General features: G+C 41.0%; 1 protein-coding gene across 2 annotated transcripts in view; it reads left to right on the top strand.

Annotated features, from left to right (window-relative positions):
• The window catches only part of SLC35F3 (solute carrier family 35 member F3), a gene marked incomplete at both ends in the record, with an annotated part of 146,569 nt that overhangs the window by 101,520 nt on the left and 27,582 nt on the right, over nucleotides 1-17,467 (top strand). For both annotated transcript variants that reach the window (XM_079532859.1, XM_079532860.1), the window contains one exon: nucleotides 12,475-12,799. In XM_079532859.1, the coding sequence (XP_079388985.1) occupies nucleotides 12,475-12,799 (325 nt within the window). The remainder of the gene's footprint in view (nucleotides 1-12,474; nucleotides 12,800-17,467) is intronic.

Below are 17,467 nucleotides of genomic sequence, written 5' to 3'. Positions count from 1 at the left end.
GAGCAGATATCCAAGATCTTGTTCCAAAGGAGTGAGGAGTTTCTTGTTTCATAACACCTGGCACCCTTCCCACATGGCGCAGTGCTTTCTTAGTCTTTAAACAGTCTCAAAATGAGCTTCTCTGAGCTGTGCTAGGCTTACTCACTGGGGATTCCTGCCAGCTCATCTTTGATCATGTCCCACTCGTCGTTTTCTATACCATCTTGCCTGTGCAAAATCATGAGCTATAGGTTTGGAGGTGACTCATTACTTCTGCATTGTATGTCTCCTCCCCAAATGATACAAAAATAAAAAAGAATGTAAAATGCTGATGTTACTGAACGAATGCTAGAGCAGGAGCCTTAATACATCACGAAGCAGAAAGTACATTATTAAAGATTTATCCAAGCTGCCTTACTTTAGTGGCTGAAATGAACCAATATGTATACAGTATGGACTAACAATATTTTCATTTACATTGACATTAATTTTCATTAACATTTATTTTCATTTACAGGGACAGAACATAAGAATAGCAACCATTGGATAATCTCACATTTTCACAGACCATTGCATTTCACATTTCTAAATGGAGCAAGGTGCATTTTCTAGTCATCTTGAAACCATCTAGGCATTTGATCACAAAAAATGAGCAGATTACTAATCCATCTGTTTAATTATAGATTTCTTCCATAGGAAGGTGGAAAAAGAACTAGTTAAAAATAACTATGTAATTGTTACCAGTGTGCATCATGCTTTGTGTCCTATTTTGACAATTCATGTAGAAGAAAATATTGCCCCTCTTTTCATAATGGGAGATAACTGCAGACAGAAGGGTATGTAGCACAGAAATACTTCAATATGAGAGCTGGAGTTCAGAAAAGACTAGAAGTTCAACATAAACTTCTATGATCACTTGACAGATATTTCCCAGCCATTTCCCAGTTGCAGGGCACAAATGTAGTATCATTTATATTGTAGCTGTCTTAGCCCATTATACTGAGCATAGCACATTCGCTTACCTACTAAAGTGGTTCTCTCAACTTGGCTGGAGTACCATCAACCTTTAATCTAAAGCCCAGTTAATCTTTGTTAATTATAAACTGTGAAATGCCACTGCAGACCTGGACAGCGTCCTGCAGAGGGAGAAATTTGGCCAATAAGAGAGTAGATTTACTTTGTAATCATCACTGAGTTTTGCTGGCAGTCATTGCAGCATTAGATCAAAGGCAAAAGGAAACAAGGTGTTCTTAGCAGTGCAGAAGTAGCTTGCTTTCAGGCAGAGATGCCCACCAATTTTGTTGGCACTGTGTACTGGAGAAGCCAGGCACCACCTCTGTTGTTAACAGCCTTGTTCCAGGAACTTAAATCTGCTCTCATTTGTCATAATGCAGAGGAACCTAGTCTTGAAATTTTGAGAATCCTTCCTGAGGCATAAATTTCTTCATGGAATCTAGCACTGTTTGATTATACAAAAGTTGTATGTTGACTCTTCTTCAAGTAACAGTAATAGTTTTTGCTCAGTATCACTTTTTCTGGCCAAATAACAAACTCCTCAGATGAAAAACCTGTGAGTCCTTCAAGCCTTGTAATTCAGTCATGGAGAGTACTGAAGTGAGGAAATATATCAGGATATGGCTCCTCTACAGTCACCTCAGATTCCCTGGTTCATCTTTCAGCAAGGGTAGCATTGCATTTATGTCTAAAAAGTATGTCTTCTGTAGCTGGTTAAAACAATAGAGGGTTGCAAAAGCTTCTCTTATTGAAAAGAGGAAGAGGTATCTATCAGGAAGAAAATGGAAACTGGGATACTTGCATGTAGTATTGTTTTTACTCAGAGTTGCACTAAATTTCTTCATGCCAACATAAGTCTAGCCAAGTCTTGCTTTGTTATCAAAGAAGACCCATCTTGGCTGAGCTTGCTGGTGAGAAGTGAGGAGGCATCCTCTTATTTCTTCTGGTAGATCAGTGAGCAGCAAATTATGTGCAGAATTCCATGGATATATGTATGTTTCCTTAACCGTTGTGAGCACACTCAGATCCGTGTCAAGTCTACTCTCATATCCAATCATTAGTTGACGAAGAAGAGATGCTCCAAGTTCTTAAGTTGGGACTAAAGAAGCATCATGTTTTACATTCAAGAGCAGATTAACCCTTTATCTTCTAAGAGAACAATTAACTGGACTTGGAATTCAGTATGTAAGGGACCATTGGACTATGACAAAGTCTTGTCTATAAAACTGTGTACCTGAACACCATGCAGCTCAGAATTTTGGAAAGCTATGTAAGGGAGATATAACACTATCCAATTTTTTTTATGAACTGCAGCCATCGTAGCCTGAATTCATGCCAGTCAGTATGAATTCACTTACCTTTTAATATAATAACTGTATATATGTAGTATTCATATCAATTTAAGTAGTTGGATTTCCTTGGAATAAAACCATTGTTCAGGAAAGATGTGGCACTCAAACTGCTGACTTGTTAATAGAGCAATTTCCTGTGGAGAGTACAGTCTTGCTTTCTCACCAGAACAGGCACTTAAACCATCACTTAAACCTTTGGTTAGGATGAAATTTGCATACCCTCCAGTTCATGTTTGCACAGAATCCCATTTTGGTCATGACTTACTTTTGTTCTAATGGAAATTCTGCTTCCACAAAGATGTTGATTTCAAAATAAATAGCAAAACTCCCAACTTTGGTTTTGATTCAGGAAGGAAATGCAGAATAACGATAAAATATATTTTTCAATAGTATCATGAATATGTATGTCATAATCAGGATTATTCTTTATGTCTGTTCACAGGTGCTACATTCCAGTACTACTGTGTACTATAATAAGCACCCACTATTGTCCATTTTCACTCTGGACCCCAGTAATGCATTCTGCTTAATAATAAAAAGGATGATATTTAAGGGAACTCCCCTCCCTGTAACATTCAAAATGGAATATCATGTTTTAATGAGGCTTATTTGAATGCCACAATTTTAATAGAATTTCTAAGCAGTTGCTTCTGAGGATAAATTAAATGGATTACAGTCCAAATTGCTGCAGTATAAAGTTGATAATTTATCAGCTCTCTCTGTATCACTAGTAGGAATTAGAATATAGATTTTGCAGTGTCTTGCCTGAGTATTTGACAGAGGAAGAAAAGAACATATATGCTATTTGATTACAACTCTTGGTAAGCTCAGGTATAATATTTGACACAGAATAAACCAAGAATTAATATATGCTTACAATTAATGATAGAAAATGCTATGAATGTGAGTAGTATTTAAAGATCTAGTAGGACCTTTTAGAATAAACTTGTGCCTATTTGGCACAAGGTAAGTTATATGGGTGATCCAGAAATATGGGAAATGTAATTCCACAGTCAAGAGGCTTGACTGCCTGCAAGCAACAGACTGATTTTTTGCCCTGTTGAAATTAAGGTGAGATGATTAGATAAATTTAAATATTCCACATACATTATCCTAACGTCTTTTTGTTTAATCAATTAATTTATATAATAAATTCCAATAGCAAAAGAGAGTCTGAACTCAGTTTGTAATTGTCTTGCTTTGAACTGATGCTCTTGTAAAGTTCACCACTTACAGGTACTTACATCCATCTTGGAATTTATGCTGTGACCTCAAGCAAATTCAAACCTTTTGACCTAATAGTTTAGTACCCTGTTTTTTCTCTTTAAAATAACCTCTACTGTGATTTTTTTTATTTCCTGCTGTATGATCAATTCAAACTATAGTCATACTATTCTATGATCAAACTAAGTAATATTATTTTTATCTATTATTGTAAAAGTATTTAGATACTACATTAAACTACTACATACAGTTTCTTAAATATTATCTAAAAATCCACAAGTGCAATGCCATTTTGACCAAATATTCTCATTTAAAGACTGCATTTACAAAGATTTCTGAGGCTTTGTCATTTTTCCATTATACTGCATTAATTGATATTCATTAAAAAAAAAACAAAAAAACAAAACAAAACAAAACAAAAACCCAATCTCTTAGACCTTCAGGATCTACCACAATAAGGAGGTAGGGATAAAGTGCATAGAGAAACCTAAGCACTAAGCCTTATAGCCTTATCTGCCAGCCACCCACAGGAACTCACAGCTTCCCCTTAGGAAGCCAAGAGCAATTTCCTCAACAAGCACACAAACAGCCACCATATGGGGCCTGACCAGAGGTCCATCTGGTGCTGTTTCCAACTTGGTGGAATTGATTAGGAAGGTGTATTTCTAGCCTGAGATGCATCTCTAGCTCTGTGGGTGCACTGACAGCTGAAATTTCCCTGGATGTATGAAACAACTTTTTGCCCTGTTTTCTGCTTTGTTCCTAATAATTGTTAGCAGTTAACTTGCTGTTTTTGTCCACTCCTGAACTTACTTCCTGAAGTAAGGTGCCTTTTCTGTGGAACAGGCTGGGAAGAACTCAGGATTCCTTGTGGTAGATGGGCCAGAGCCCATCTGCTGTGTATGTAGCACATGGTTCTTGTACTCCCACCTGCACCTCTGTATTTGTACGCTTGCTTCTGCATCCCCCATTTTATTATTCAGTCATTTCATCAATTATCCTACAGTCCTGGATAATTTCATTTCATTAGGAAACTGTTAGCTCATCTCTTGCCCCCTTGCTACCTATAATTACGTTGAAGAGTGCAGGTCCCACAGCTGACATCTGCAGAGCTTCAGTCACTTGCCTCTATTGCTTTTTTCACTCCTTCCTGGTTTCCTACCTTGAACTGAGCCTTTGGTCCATTCCAGCACTTTCCCTGGCTGCTGCTTATTTTCTGTACAACCCTTTGGAGTTGTATGGGATTTACAGGATTTTTTTGGGTTTGTTGTTTGGAATTTTTGTCAGAAGCCTTTTAAAAACCTAGAAAGATAAACTCCATCTCCTTCATCAGTATGGCCGTCAACTCCCACCCACAGACACCAGGAAGGCTCTAGGTTGAGTGATCTAGCCTGTCCAGTGGGTACCACTGAGCAGATGCCTAATGAGCGTGGCTGAGCATGGCTTTATGTTATGCTAGGATGTTCGTTCCCCACTATTGCTCATTCTAATACTGCTCTGTTTCACAGTTGAGTTGGCAGCTAAATGGCTGAACTTTGTCTTTCAAAAAGTGGCAGGGAAGTGTGTGCTCCTCTTCCATGGCTCAGTGCATTAAGCACCTTCGCAGCTGTGGCAGCTCCCCAGCTAGGAGGAAGATGGAGTCCATCTGCTCCAAAAAGTGCCCTGCTGTGCACCCCTGCCAAGGCCAGGGGAACCAGGTATCAGCAAAGCTGGTCTGCTTCAACTAGAATATGCCCTTGTTTCTTGGGAAAGCATTAATCGGGGAGGTCATTTGCCCAGAGAAGGAGGAAGTGGTATTTTAGACTTGTTCCAGTGATTACTTCAAACATAACCATAGAATATCCTGAGCTGGGAGAAACCCATGAAGATCACTGAACCCAACTCCCAGCTCCACACAGCACCACCCAGAATTCAAACTGTACTTCTGAAAGCACTGTCTGAACTCCAGCACTCGGGGCCGTGCCCACAGCCCCGTGCAGCCCGTTCCATGCCCACCGCCCTGTGGTGCAGCACCTGTCCCCAACCCCACAGCCCCTGCTCTAATGCTCGGGCCCTGCCGCTGTCACACAGAGCAGAGCTCAGTGCTGCCCCTCCGCTCCCTGAGGAGCTGCAGCTGCCGTCAGGCCTCCCCTCAGCTCCTCTGCTCTGTGATGAGCACACCATGGGACCTCAGCCACTCATACATCTTGACCTCTAGACCTTTCACTGGCATAAATAAATTACCTGCAAATTTTCAAATTGAATGCATTGAGTTGCAGTCATATATTCAATTCAAAGAAAAAATTTGATCATGTCTCTTTATCAGACTTTTGTAAGGTCTCTCTTAGTAGAGAGAAATGTCCCTCACTTCACAGTCACATTCATGCTGTTGGTCTCTTGCAGTGCATACAATTGCAAGCAACTGTTTCATTTTGAAGGATGAAGCACAGGAATAGTAAAATTTCATCAAAAATCTCTGATGCACACCTTGAGAGATCCCTGACATAAAATAAGTTCTGTTACTTATACACATTAACTATATATTTTCCAAGAGATGCTCCAAAAATAACGCCTCTTGTTTTATCATGTTGGCCCACAGTGTCAGAGGCAGACATTGGTGGTATGGCAGTAGAAGTTGAACCTTCCTGCCAACATTCCATTACATGTTGTTGCTGTGTGACAGATGGCAGTGGAAGGGCAGTGTGACAGAATGTGTCTGACATGGAAGTGGGTACGAAGCAAAGGTGTGGAATTGAATTCCTTCATGCAGAAAATGTTGTATGCCTTGACATTCACTGATGCTTGCTGAGTGTTGATAGAGACCAAACAGTGGATGTGAGCACAGTTGAGTAGTGGGTGGTGTGTTTCAGCAGCGGTGACAAAAACTGTGGGTCACTTCTACTGGTGCGCATTGTTACAAGCATGGCATGCAGGCTCTCATTCATCGCCAGTGAAAAAACATAGCTAATGGTGGTGATTGTGTTGAAAAATAGTGTTTTGCAGCTCAGAGTTTGCTCTATCAAACAGAGTTACTGTGTTCACTGCAGTGTTGTAGTTTCCATAAAAGTAAATAGGAGGCATTACTTCAGAGTGACCTACACATATGCAGCCCAAGAAAATTTCCTCTTCATTCAGTGCAGCCCAGGCAAGCCAAAAGGTTGGACATCCATGCCCTGAGACCTCACTCTTTAACCTCACCAACTGTGTAGAAAATGCTTTGGCAACACTGTCAACATTTCAGATTTAGACAGATAGTGGCAATTAGAGACATTATTTTGTGGATTTGGCACTTATTCTTCTCTTTATAGGATGATGCCTCAGCTGTTTTTAGCAGCTTAGTTCAAAAATCCTGGACAGCTAAATAATGCATAGCTACTGTGGTAGGTAGAAATGGGATAAAAATACTTGAAGGAGTTTGAGAGTCTGCCACTGAGACAAATAGTAATCTCTGTCCAGAACATAACCACCAGAAGTCATTGTATGATTTTTTAGGTATGTTGGTAAATGGTAATTTTTGAGCTATTTCCCACTGATCTCTCCTTGTTACTAGATGAAGACGAGGCCACATAGCAGCCAAGGTTGTGCAGATATACCTTTGTAGCATCCAGGTCTGATCCCCCTGCACATTACATGCTTCTAGAGCTCCTAACCACTCTGAGGATCAGTCGCTGTGTTACAGGATTGTGTCTCAGCTCCTTCTCCCTTATTTATTGTGAGCATGCAATACTTTTGCAAGCTTTACAGTCTTGTTTTGTGCAATGCCCAAACAGCTACAAAACGTTTAAGAGACTAGCAAAAAACAAATGCCTTGAGGATGGCTTAATTGTATTTGTCAGAGACCTGTGAGGATTCTTCCTTCTTTCGAAGATTTTTCAGAAGCCTGACTAAAAGAGCTATTTAATAATATGCTTACATTATGCTTACATTCAAGCACATTCGTAGCCTGGGGAAGCTGGTGGAGCTGTACATAATCATTAGGTGCATGTTTCAGTCCCTAATAGACAGGACCTTAGTCTGTTCTTAGTGTCTCTGAAGGGCTGGCAAAGGCACACTGTGCTTTTGTAGTACTTCTTTCAGTCATTTGCTGATGAGTTGGAACAGCTAAAGCAGTTCACTGCTGACAACTGTATATATATATATATATATATCTGCCCAGCTCAGAGCCTGCCACGATATCTGTGTGGCTTTACTCTTGATGCCTGACAGCCGTGGTGGGGAGGTGGAACTTCACTCAGTCACCTACACTAGTCAATTCTGAGCTTACCACCTCAGCCTGTTTAGGGCTAGTGGAGAGAAACAAGCACTTGGAGGAGGTGATTCATCTGGCTTGTTTTATCATTTCCTTTAAGATGAGATAAATCGTGCTATGGAAATGTCTTTTTTTGTGTCTACTAACTATGCAGAATGTGTAAATGACTGTCTCAGATACATGAATCTGCACAGCAGATGTCTCAGACTGGTAAGTTGAATGCCACCCATGGTTTCTGTCAGTATCACATGTTTAACAAAGGCAGCGTGGTACATTATGGCCCTATGGTAAATGTTTAACTGGCAAGCTGTGCACAGGAGCCTTAAGTCATCAAGAGAGGTGTAAGATTCTTGAAGTGAACTGGACAGGCTGCTTAAAGATGATACCACCACTGAGTGGCTTTTCTCTTAACATAATGCAAGTAAGCAACTGTAGGCAGTGATAAAGGCCACTTCATCAAAGGCATGTGTAGGATAAGCTGTGCATTCCAGTGCCTGATTTCTCCCTAAACTTAGCCAGAAGCAGGGGTTCACTAGCTCAGGTGTAGATGGCCCTACCACAGGTTTATGGACTTATCTGAAAGAAGTCTCGCCCTTAATGGAGGAAATGGAGAATGGCTGTTTTCTGGGGTTATGTATCCCAATAGGAAATGACATTGACAGCAGCACTGGAGGTGATTTCCTTCAGTTGCTAGGCTGAAAGGGAAGGAGCGAGGAATGGTTCCAGTTGAGATTTATGAAACAGGAAAATGAATGAACAAAAGGGAGAATGAAAAACTAAATTTAGTAAAAGCATGATAGGCATTTTTGATCCATCTTAGCATCTCGATTTACTCTTTTTGGGGATACAGTAGCATGCAGAGCAGTGTGCTGCAAAGGGCAAAGGAAGGAACACAGGAAGTCTGGAGGAACATGTCCAGAAATAAAATTCTTCAAAGTCCTGCCTCATCCATTCTGAAAAAGCCATTTTACCATTTTTAAATTACCATAGAGTCTAGTGCCAGCTGGCCCTTGTGCAGTTTTACAAATAGGATGAGAAGCTTCTCATCCATGTTGAGGGTTCGGTCACCCCATCTGTGCACCTGTGACTTTTGTGAGGGAAACTTTTTCCGCGGGAACGCAGGGACTGGGCAAGAGAGCTACATCTTTGGATGTCATGCATGCCAGCCAGCCAGCAAGTCCTCAGGGCAGTAAATTGCACCCTGCTTTAGAACTATGAAATCTAGAGTTGTTTCAGTTGGAAGAGACCATTAAACATCATCTAGTCCAACTCCTCTGCAATGAACAGGGACACCTAAAGCTAGATCAGGTTGCTCTGAGCCTCCTCCAGCCTGGCCTTGAATATCTCCAAGGACAGGGCATCCACCACATCTAGGTGTAATCTTTTCCAGCACCTCCCCACCCTTTTGTAGAATACTGCTGCTTATATGCAGTCTAAATCTACCCTCTTATAGTTTGAAATCATTTCCCCTTGTCCTATTGGACCCTGCTAAAAAGTCTGTTTCCTTCTTTCTTATAATCTGCTTTAGATACTGAAAGGTCACTCTCAGATCTCCCTGAAGCTTTCTCTTCTCCAGGCCGAACAGCCCCTCTCTCAGCCAGTCCTCACGGGGGAGATTTTTCATCCCTTGAATCATTTTTGTGGCCTTTCTCTAGACGTGCTGTAGCAGCTCTCTCCTGTTCTGAAGTCTCCCCATCTGGACACAGTACGCGAGGTGAAGTATCACCAGCACAGAGTAGAGGGGCAGGATCACCTCCCTAGCCCTGCTGGCCACATTTCTTTTGATGCAGCCCAATATATGGTTGGCTTTCTGTGCTCTGAAGGCACAAGGCTGGCTCTTGTCCATCTTGCCTCCACCAGTGCCCCCAAGTCCTTTTCAGCAGGGCTGTGATCCATCGTTATATCCCCCAGCTTGTACTGATAGTGGGGATTGCCACAACCCCGGTACAATACCTTCTACTTGGATTTATTGAACATCATGAGGTTCACCTGGGCCCACTGCCCTTGAAGCCTGTCTAGGTCTCTCTGGATGGCATCCTGTCCTTGGACATATCAATCACACCACACAACTTGGTCATCCACAGATATGCTGAGGGTGCACTCAGTATCATTGATGAAGATATTAAAGAGCATCAGTCCCACTACTGACCCCTGGGGGACACCATTTGTCACTAATCTCCATCCAGACATTGGGCCATTGACCATCACTCTCTGAGCACAATCTTGCAATCATCTATCAAACAGTCCACTCATCAAATCCATATCTTTACAATTTGGAGAGAATAATGTTATGTGAGATTGTCAAAGGCCTTTATGAAGTCCTGATAGATGACATCAGTGGCCTTCCTGGTTTCATTTTTGTGGTGCCCAGCTGTCCTCCTTGGGAAGCATTCCCATGGGTGTTCATGAATATGTGTGAAGTCTCACAGCTTGGTGTTACAGTGACAGTGCCCATTAGAAAAGCTTGAGGGGAAATTAAAAATTCAGTCATCATTGTAGGGTTTGTGTGGTGGACAGTAAAGAAGGTGCTGGCACCTTCACTATTTGGTGCAGTTGAAGTGATTGTACAATGAACCCTGACCAATCTGTGCAGGTAATAGGGAAAGAGGCATTCATTATAAGTGGTGTAAAGAAAGTGCATTAAAATGCTTTTGAATGAGCTAGAGCTTCACATTCAGCCTTATTTCATTTCTCACTTCTTCTGATATTTAGCAGGTAGCTTGTAAGCTTCCCGCTGTATATTGAACACAATACTATGTTAACTTTGGATAATTTATTGGCTTGCTGATTTACCTCCCATTATATGAGAAGCTGCCCACACAGTCTTCTGTAGAAAGCTGAAGTAAGTGCAGAGATCAGGAACATCCCATCACTTTAAAACCACTCAAACACCAACAGTAATCTAAATGTTTATTCTGTTGCTGCTGTATGTTTTTCTTAGATCTCAAGATATCAGAGGCCACAGTTTTTTTGTGTTACAACCATACCAGGTGAACTAATGATACTTCTTAAATCATAGATTTCTTGTAGATAAAGCAATAATTAAATATGCTTATCCATTAGAATAAATCTTTTCTTTGGTAATAAATCAGCTTGATCAGGTAAATACAAATTTAGTTTAACCTGCAGTAAGATTTTTTAAAAGATTGTCCATTCCCAACACCAATGGCCACCAGTATAAGGAAGGACTTCTGTGTGCAGATCTCTCTTAGTCTACTTCGAAAATATATAAATGTTTGGCAATATAGTCTCTCGGTATCCTTGCTGTACTTAGATTTCTTTTTCTGCCTTTCAGTACACCCAGTGACCTTTGGATCTTTTGAAGTTGTAGACTACTGAATTTCAGCATGAATTTCTGTTATTTCTTCTTAAAATGGATGGACCAACTGAACTGAAATCACCCTTTAAGAGAAATCCCTGCTGAGTGTAGCATGCAGGTGACTGTCAGCTTCAGCAGCAGTTTAATGAGATTAATTTACACTCCCTAAAGGAAATGGTCTGCTGATGAGGTCTGCCAGCACCTTTAGATCTCAGGAAGAATTGAAACACCTAGCTTGGTGTTACTCATTCAGTCACAACCCAGATACTGTGCCTGCTGATAGTGGTAAGATAGGAAGGTTCTAACAACTTATGTTTAAGGAGATAAGTGAAGGGACAAGGTTTTCTTAGAAGAGGAAACATTATTAAACCCAGTGCCACAGTATGAAAAAGAGACACGTTTTGAGAAACATAAGCCAAGGGGAGGCTTATGTTTCATGGCTGTCATGTGGTTGATTTGAGATCAGAAATACAGCAGGGGACATCTTTAAAAGCGTCGCCTGGTTTGTGCAGTGTCTGTGATTGGGATGGTGAGTGCTGAGGTGTGTCCTGAGAATCTCCTCTGCTGTGTTATGCTGTGTGCTGGGATCAGCAGTGAGGCGTGTGTGAAACTGAGCTTTCGGGCAGAATCCTGAGCTCGGTTAAACAGGGATATGTTGAATTTAACATGCTGTGTTGTGTTTGGTGCAGAGCTAGTGCTGAAAAAACAAGGGTGGCCTAGTCTGAGATGCTCTTAGGGCAGCCTGTGGGCTGGTCTGATTTGTGCCCCTGGGCTACAACCTTAGGAGACCACTGAAATGCTTGATGATCCATGTTCAGTATGAATCACAGAACATACATGGTGGTGGTCATGCTTAACTGTGAGATGAAACACATTGTGCCCTTCCTCCTCCTGAAGAGTCATTATACTGCATAAGCTGCCCAGTTCCATATTTTCCAAGGCAGTAACAATTTCAAATGTTGCTGTAATCTCCTTTGCTGTTTCCGTACACTCAAATCCATATTTTTTATTCATTTACATACCCCAACAGCATCAGTTTTAAGTGATGTGTTAAATCTTTCTACGTACATCAGAACAACATGCAATTTTAATCTCCATTTACTCAGCAGCTCCTAAATCTAGAGGTGATAATTACTATTTACATTCTATGCCTCAGTTGAACCAGAGGCCTTGCAATGATCTAAAAAAGAATGGCATTTTGTGGCAAGGTCTGGTTTGGGTTTGGTTTTGTTTTGTTTTTTTTCTGTTGTTACTGTTTGTTTGTTTTGCTGGTAAGTTGACTTCAGAAGGGCCCAGGGTGTGAAAACTGAAGCGTTACCTGGACTTCCCTAGTAAGCCTTGTGTTTTCTTCTCCCCAGGGGATGAGCGCTCCCGGGAGTCCCCAGCCCCAGCTGAAGCACAGATGCAAGCCGGGGCAGAAGGAGGTGGAAGGGTGAGCCGCTGTTGCTGGAAATGCTCCGTGACGCAACTCAAGAAAATTTTCTGGGGTGTGGCCGTGGTCTTGGGTGTCTGCTCATCCTGGTCGGGTTCAACCCAGCTAGCAAAACTGACCTTTAAGAAATTTGATGCGCCCTTCACTCTAACGTGGTTTGCAACAAACTGGAACTTTTTATTCTTTCCTTTGTATTATCTTGGACATGTTTTTAAGTCAGCTGAAAAGCAGTCTCCGAAGCAGAGGTACAGGTATGGGAGCTTTTGTGTTGTTTTGTTTTTTTCCCTGTGGCTCTTGCATGGTGCTCTGCCCCTAAGCAGACTTTTTATTAATTAGATTGAACCTGCGTTTGCTTGCCTCTTCAGGTTTGTTGAAGGGTGTTCTGAATTAATTCCGTCATGCGCTAGATGTTGTTATTATTCTTAATACAGTTTGACTCCAAAACTAAGAAGTCTGGGTTTATTTAAAATAGCTAGAATTCAGTTAATGGAGGTCCGTGTTTTCTGTAATTACTTCTCAAGAGTTTTCTGTTCAAACTCCTGTGGCTATCATTTTTTCATCACTATCTTCTTCCTCTACCTTGCAGCTGACTTTCATAGCAATCTCTTGAGTAAGCTTAAAAAAACTTTTTCCAAAATCAAGATTCGTGCAGTGCCTCAAATAGTCAAGCAAAAAGGTATTGCAGTATTTTCCTGGCATTATGCCCCGACATCTAAGCCTAGACTCTGATCCCAGTTAAACTGGAGCAGTTTTGTTTATTTCCGGGAGGAAGCACAGTCATAACCAAGAACAGCATTTTGTCTTCAGCACACCTTATCTTCACAGCATGCCAAACCCACAGAGCCTGAAGCACTCACGGAAAGCCCTGAGTGCCCATCCTCCATGAGGGGCTGAGGTTGCTGCTGAAAGGACCGCCTCTCGGTGAGCGCTCCTTCATTTCATCTTCTTTTAGCTTAAAAAAGGCATCTGGGACAGATGGGATGAATCAGCCATCAGGACGTCCTGTGTCAGAGCCTCCCTGATACATGAAAGGATGTGAACAACATTTTCCCCTTCTGTTACACAGTGGGACTCACAGCTTTTTAATGAAGTAGCTTAGAAAATAAACAGTAAGAAGTACATGTTTCTCAGCTTCCAGAAGCAGCAGTGGGGAAGAAACTCACTACAGCAAACATGTAAGAATTCAAAGTACTTAGTTCTTTTATACCTCAGATTACTAGGGTTAACATTATTAATATTGAAATTGTGCTTCTTAGCTTTAGTTGTATTTTCCTTCTGTTCTAAATTATTGAGGCAGCTGCAGATAGAGGAACTTAACACTGATGTTTGTAGAACAGAACCCAGTAGTTATAAAGACGTTTTCATAAGGTGCCACATTTTGTTTTTCAGCTTGTGTTTGTCATTTACTCCATAGCAGACATACAGGCTTCAGAGATGCAAGAAGAATGAAGAGTAGAGAAAGCAACACCTGAATCTAAAAACAATAAAGAATGTTAGTCCCAAACAGCTACATTTTATTTTCTTCGGTTAGCCTGTATTTTTCTTTCCAATTGTGCTCAAACAACATTCTAAATACTGATGAATTCTGGAGTGGAGGGTGACTGTGGTTCATCATATCCCTGGTATTATACTCCTCCTTGCTGCAGTTAGTTGATACAGCTGGTAGCTTTACGTCTTCCATTTAATTAAGTGATGACTGAGTCGAAGAGCAGGTGCAAGCCCTGCAGCCTGTTTGGAATACAAGGGGACATCATTACTAATCAGCCTGCAGCAGGCTTTGTGAAGAATGTGCATTTGTGAGTCTGAGTAGTAGACTGACTAGAGGGAATTTGCAGGGTTTTTATTGCTGTCAGGGTAGATGGGTATTTGGAGATTTGGCTTTGTTTCTTAGCTTTACTGCAGGTTTGTTTTGTGGTTTTGAGCAAGTCTCTGTAGACCTCTGGTTCTTTCTGCTCTCTGGATGAGGCAGAGCTTCAGGAGAACTGTCACCTACCATGTGTTTTTGTAGCTAGTTATCTGAATTAAGACCTTTCACTGGTGCTGTACAAAGAACTGCTGTACTTTTCACCTCCTCACTCTATTTTGGCTGAGATCTCACTTGCACGTAAGTCAGATTCTGGGCTCTAGAATCGCCTCCTAGTTAGTCCCTGTATTTGTGTATGCAACTATATGGAGACTTGATAGGTCTGTGAGGCATGACCACCTTCAGAAAAGCTTGTGCTCCAGGCACAGCCAGACTTGTTAGGGAGGCTCTGGATAGGCTTCTAGACAGTTAATAGTTCTGATGGGGTGCTAACAAAAAACTTCCTCAATCGTTTGCTACTTCTATCTTCCACATTCGTGTATTTTATAATATTCTTTATCTAAACCCTTTGGCAGGAATTTGCAATGAGATAAATGAAGAGCAGATAGTTAGAGAAGGTAGAAATATGACATCTAAGTCACCTCAATAAGTAGTAGTAAGTAGTTACATGGTAAGTACTATCCTGTGTAAGCACCAGTAGACATACCACTTGTGTCTGCAGCACAGAGAGTCGCTCCTGATTTCACTGAAGCAATGTTGCAACTGTCCAGATTGTATCCATGCTAGTGGAGCTGAACAAAAAATCTCTTCCCTACCTTTGAGGTTGAATTAAGGCAAGCCAAAATACCTGCATTCATATACAAATTGACGCAGGCTCCCTGTGCAGCTCCATTGAATTCAAGAGTTGTGCCCAAATGTAGATCGGGATGGTTTGTCCCATGCTTGCTGCCAGGGATGCTGTGCACTCTTTGCGCAGGACTTTGTCCTTGGGAGATGACCCAGGAAATTCTAGCAGGCCTCAGGAGAGCACTGCAGGGTCATCACTGCTCTTTCACTTCTTGTGCAAGCAGATTATTGTTAATTTCAATTGTTGTCCAGTCCAGAAATAACATATGTAATGACTTATGCACCTAATGGATCATTTAAGAATACTTCATCTTGACTTTGTACTGCTTGCTTCCAAACTGCTTTATAAAATGACACATTTAATCTGATGGGCCGCCCTCCATCATACTTACGTTATTAATTTATGAGGTAACATAAATTAAAAGCACTAGAGCTTAAAGCTTCTTTTGTGCATGGAAGATGAAAATAAAATCCCTATAAAACCTTGTTTAGTTTTGCGTCTCTCCAGGCAGAAGAAAACATACCTTTGTAAAGATGCAGTCTGTGTGCCAGCTAGGGGAATAGCTGAGGACTCTGTTCACATTTTAGCAAGAGAATATTTCAGAATGCTTGTTTATTTTGATGATACAGTTTCATCTGAACGCTTTTGAGAAGTAAAGGGCACAGTTTCTGCAATGGTCTGTATGATTATTTATGTAATTGTTTATTATTGAGGTCTTAATTGTTACTTCATAAAGCACTGGGGCTAAAGAAAGCACCAGAAGCTAAAACTAAATCTCTTCAACAACCTCAAATGCAGGGGATGTGTGAGGTGAATGAAAGAATCATCACATATACCTGTACTGATCCACAGCCACATTTGAGCATGTCTTGATATGTTCCTTCTCACTGAATCATAGTTTTACCTCTATGCTACCCCAGACTACTGCCTCTGATCTTTCTGGATTTGAGTATTGTTTTTTGAAAGGAAGGAAAAAATTGGGGGTATAGAAGTATAGTTGTTCTTTGGAATGGAACCAAAATACTGAAAGCAGTAATGGAAAGGGGCTAGCACAGCAGGTCTTCTGTATGCTAATTTACCAACATTAATTTCACAAGAATCACTTTTGATTAAGCTACATAAGTGTTCAGAATTGAGACTTGGTTCTTCAGTGGCCAGATGCGATCAGTGCTGTGGCTTCACATGATAACCAGTAGAACATGGGTCAGTTTCTCAATGTGTTTCACATGCATTTCTGCTAGCATGGAGGAAATGAGGCAGTAGCCCAGCATTCCCAGTAATTCCATGCCTCTTAGTTCAATCCTGACTCATCACTGTCCTCCTCTTCTGCAGCAGACAGAGAACCTGGCCCTACAGGTGCTGGTATCACCTGTGGCTGGCTACATTTTTACTATTCATTCTCAGCATTTTGTATTCACGCGTCTCACTTACCCAACAGCATTTAAATGTTCTAGTGTGGTTGACTTTTGGCATCCTACTGATTTATATTACTACTTAGGTGGGAGCATCACCACCGAAGCAGTCCACATTAGCAGAGTCGTAAATAAACTAAAAAAGCATCAAGGCATGGTGAATACAAGTGTTTTTAGCAAATGTCACCAAATGAAGCATGTTTTCTTTCAAAAAACTGCAGTTTATAAACTTTATTTCTCTAATTCACTACATGAGACTTAAAATAATACTTATTTACTTTCTGTTCCTCAAAATAAAATAATTTTACTGTTCAAGTTCCCCTTAGCTTTTTGGGGAAAAAAATCAACATCCAAAGAGAACTCTTGAAGTTAGAAGGTGCAGCATCTAATTCTTGCCTGAGTAAGATACAAATCAGGAGTAGCTGCAATTTATAATGTTTTGATCTTTGTGGTAGTCTGTCAGAGCTTAAGTGTGTGCTTGGGATTGAAACAGTTAATTAAAAATATATTGTTGAATATTTATCATACTCATAGTCACCTATGTGTCTGCTGCAGGTATCTGAATTGTTGATCATGTGTTATCAGCAGGCTACTGTATCACTTCTTACTTATGTTGTTTTCAGTGCTTCTCTGCAGTAAAAAAATCTGCACTTTTCCCAAGGTTTTTGGCTGAAAACAACGCCAAATTGTACTACTAACCAAGTAGCAGAAGTAGTGACTCCTGCTGGAACAACATGATGCCTGAGGTAGGAGCAGTGTTGATGGGCATCCAGTGGCTGTCCAACTTGCTGTGCATAGTCAAGCTCAGTCACGGGTATTGATTTGGGCTTAGCTCAGCTGAAGCATAAGCCACAGA

This window comes from Tetrao urogallus (genome assembly GCF_951394365.1).
Source record: "Tetrao urogallus genome assembly, chromosome: 2".
In the NCBI taxonomy this organism is placed as follows: domain Eukaryota; kingdom Metazoa; phylum Chordata; class Aves; order Galliformes; family Phasianidae; genus Tetrao; species Tetrao urogallus.
This window is presented reverse-complemented; position numbering and strand designations above follow the sequence as displayed.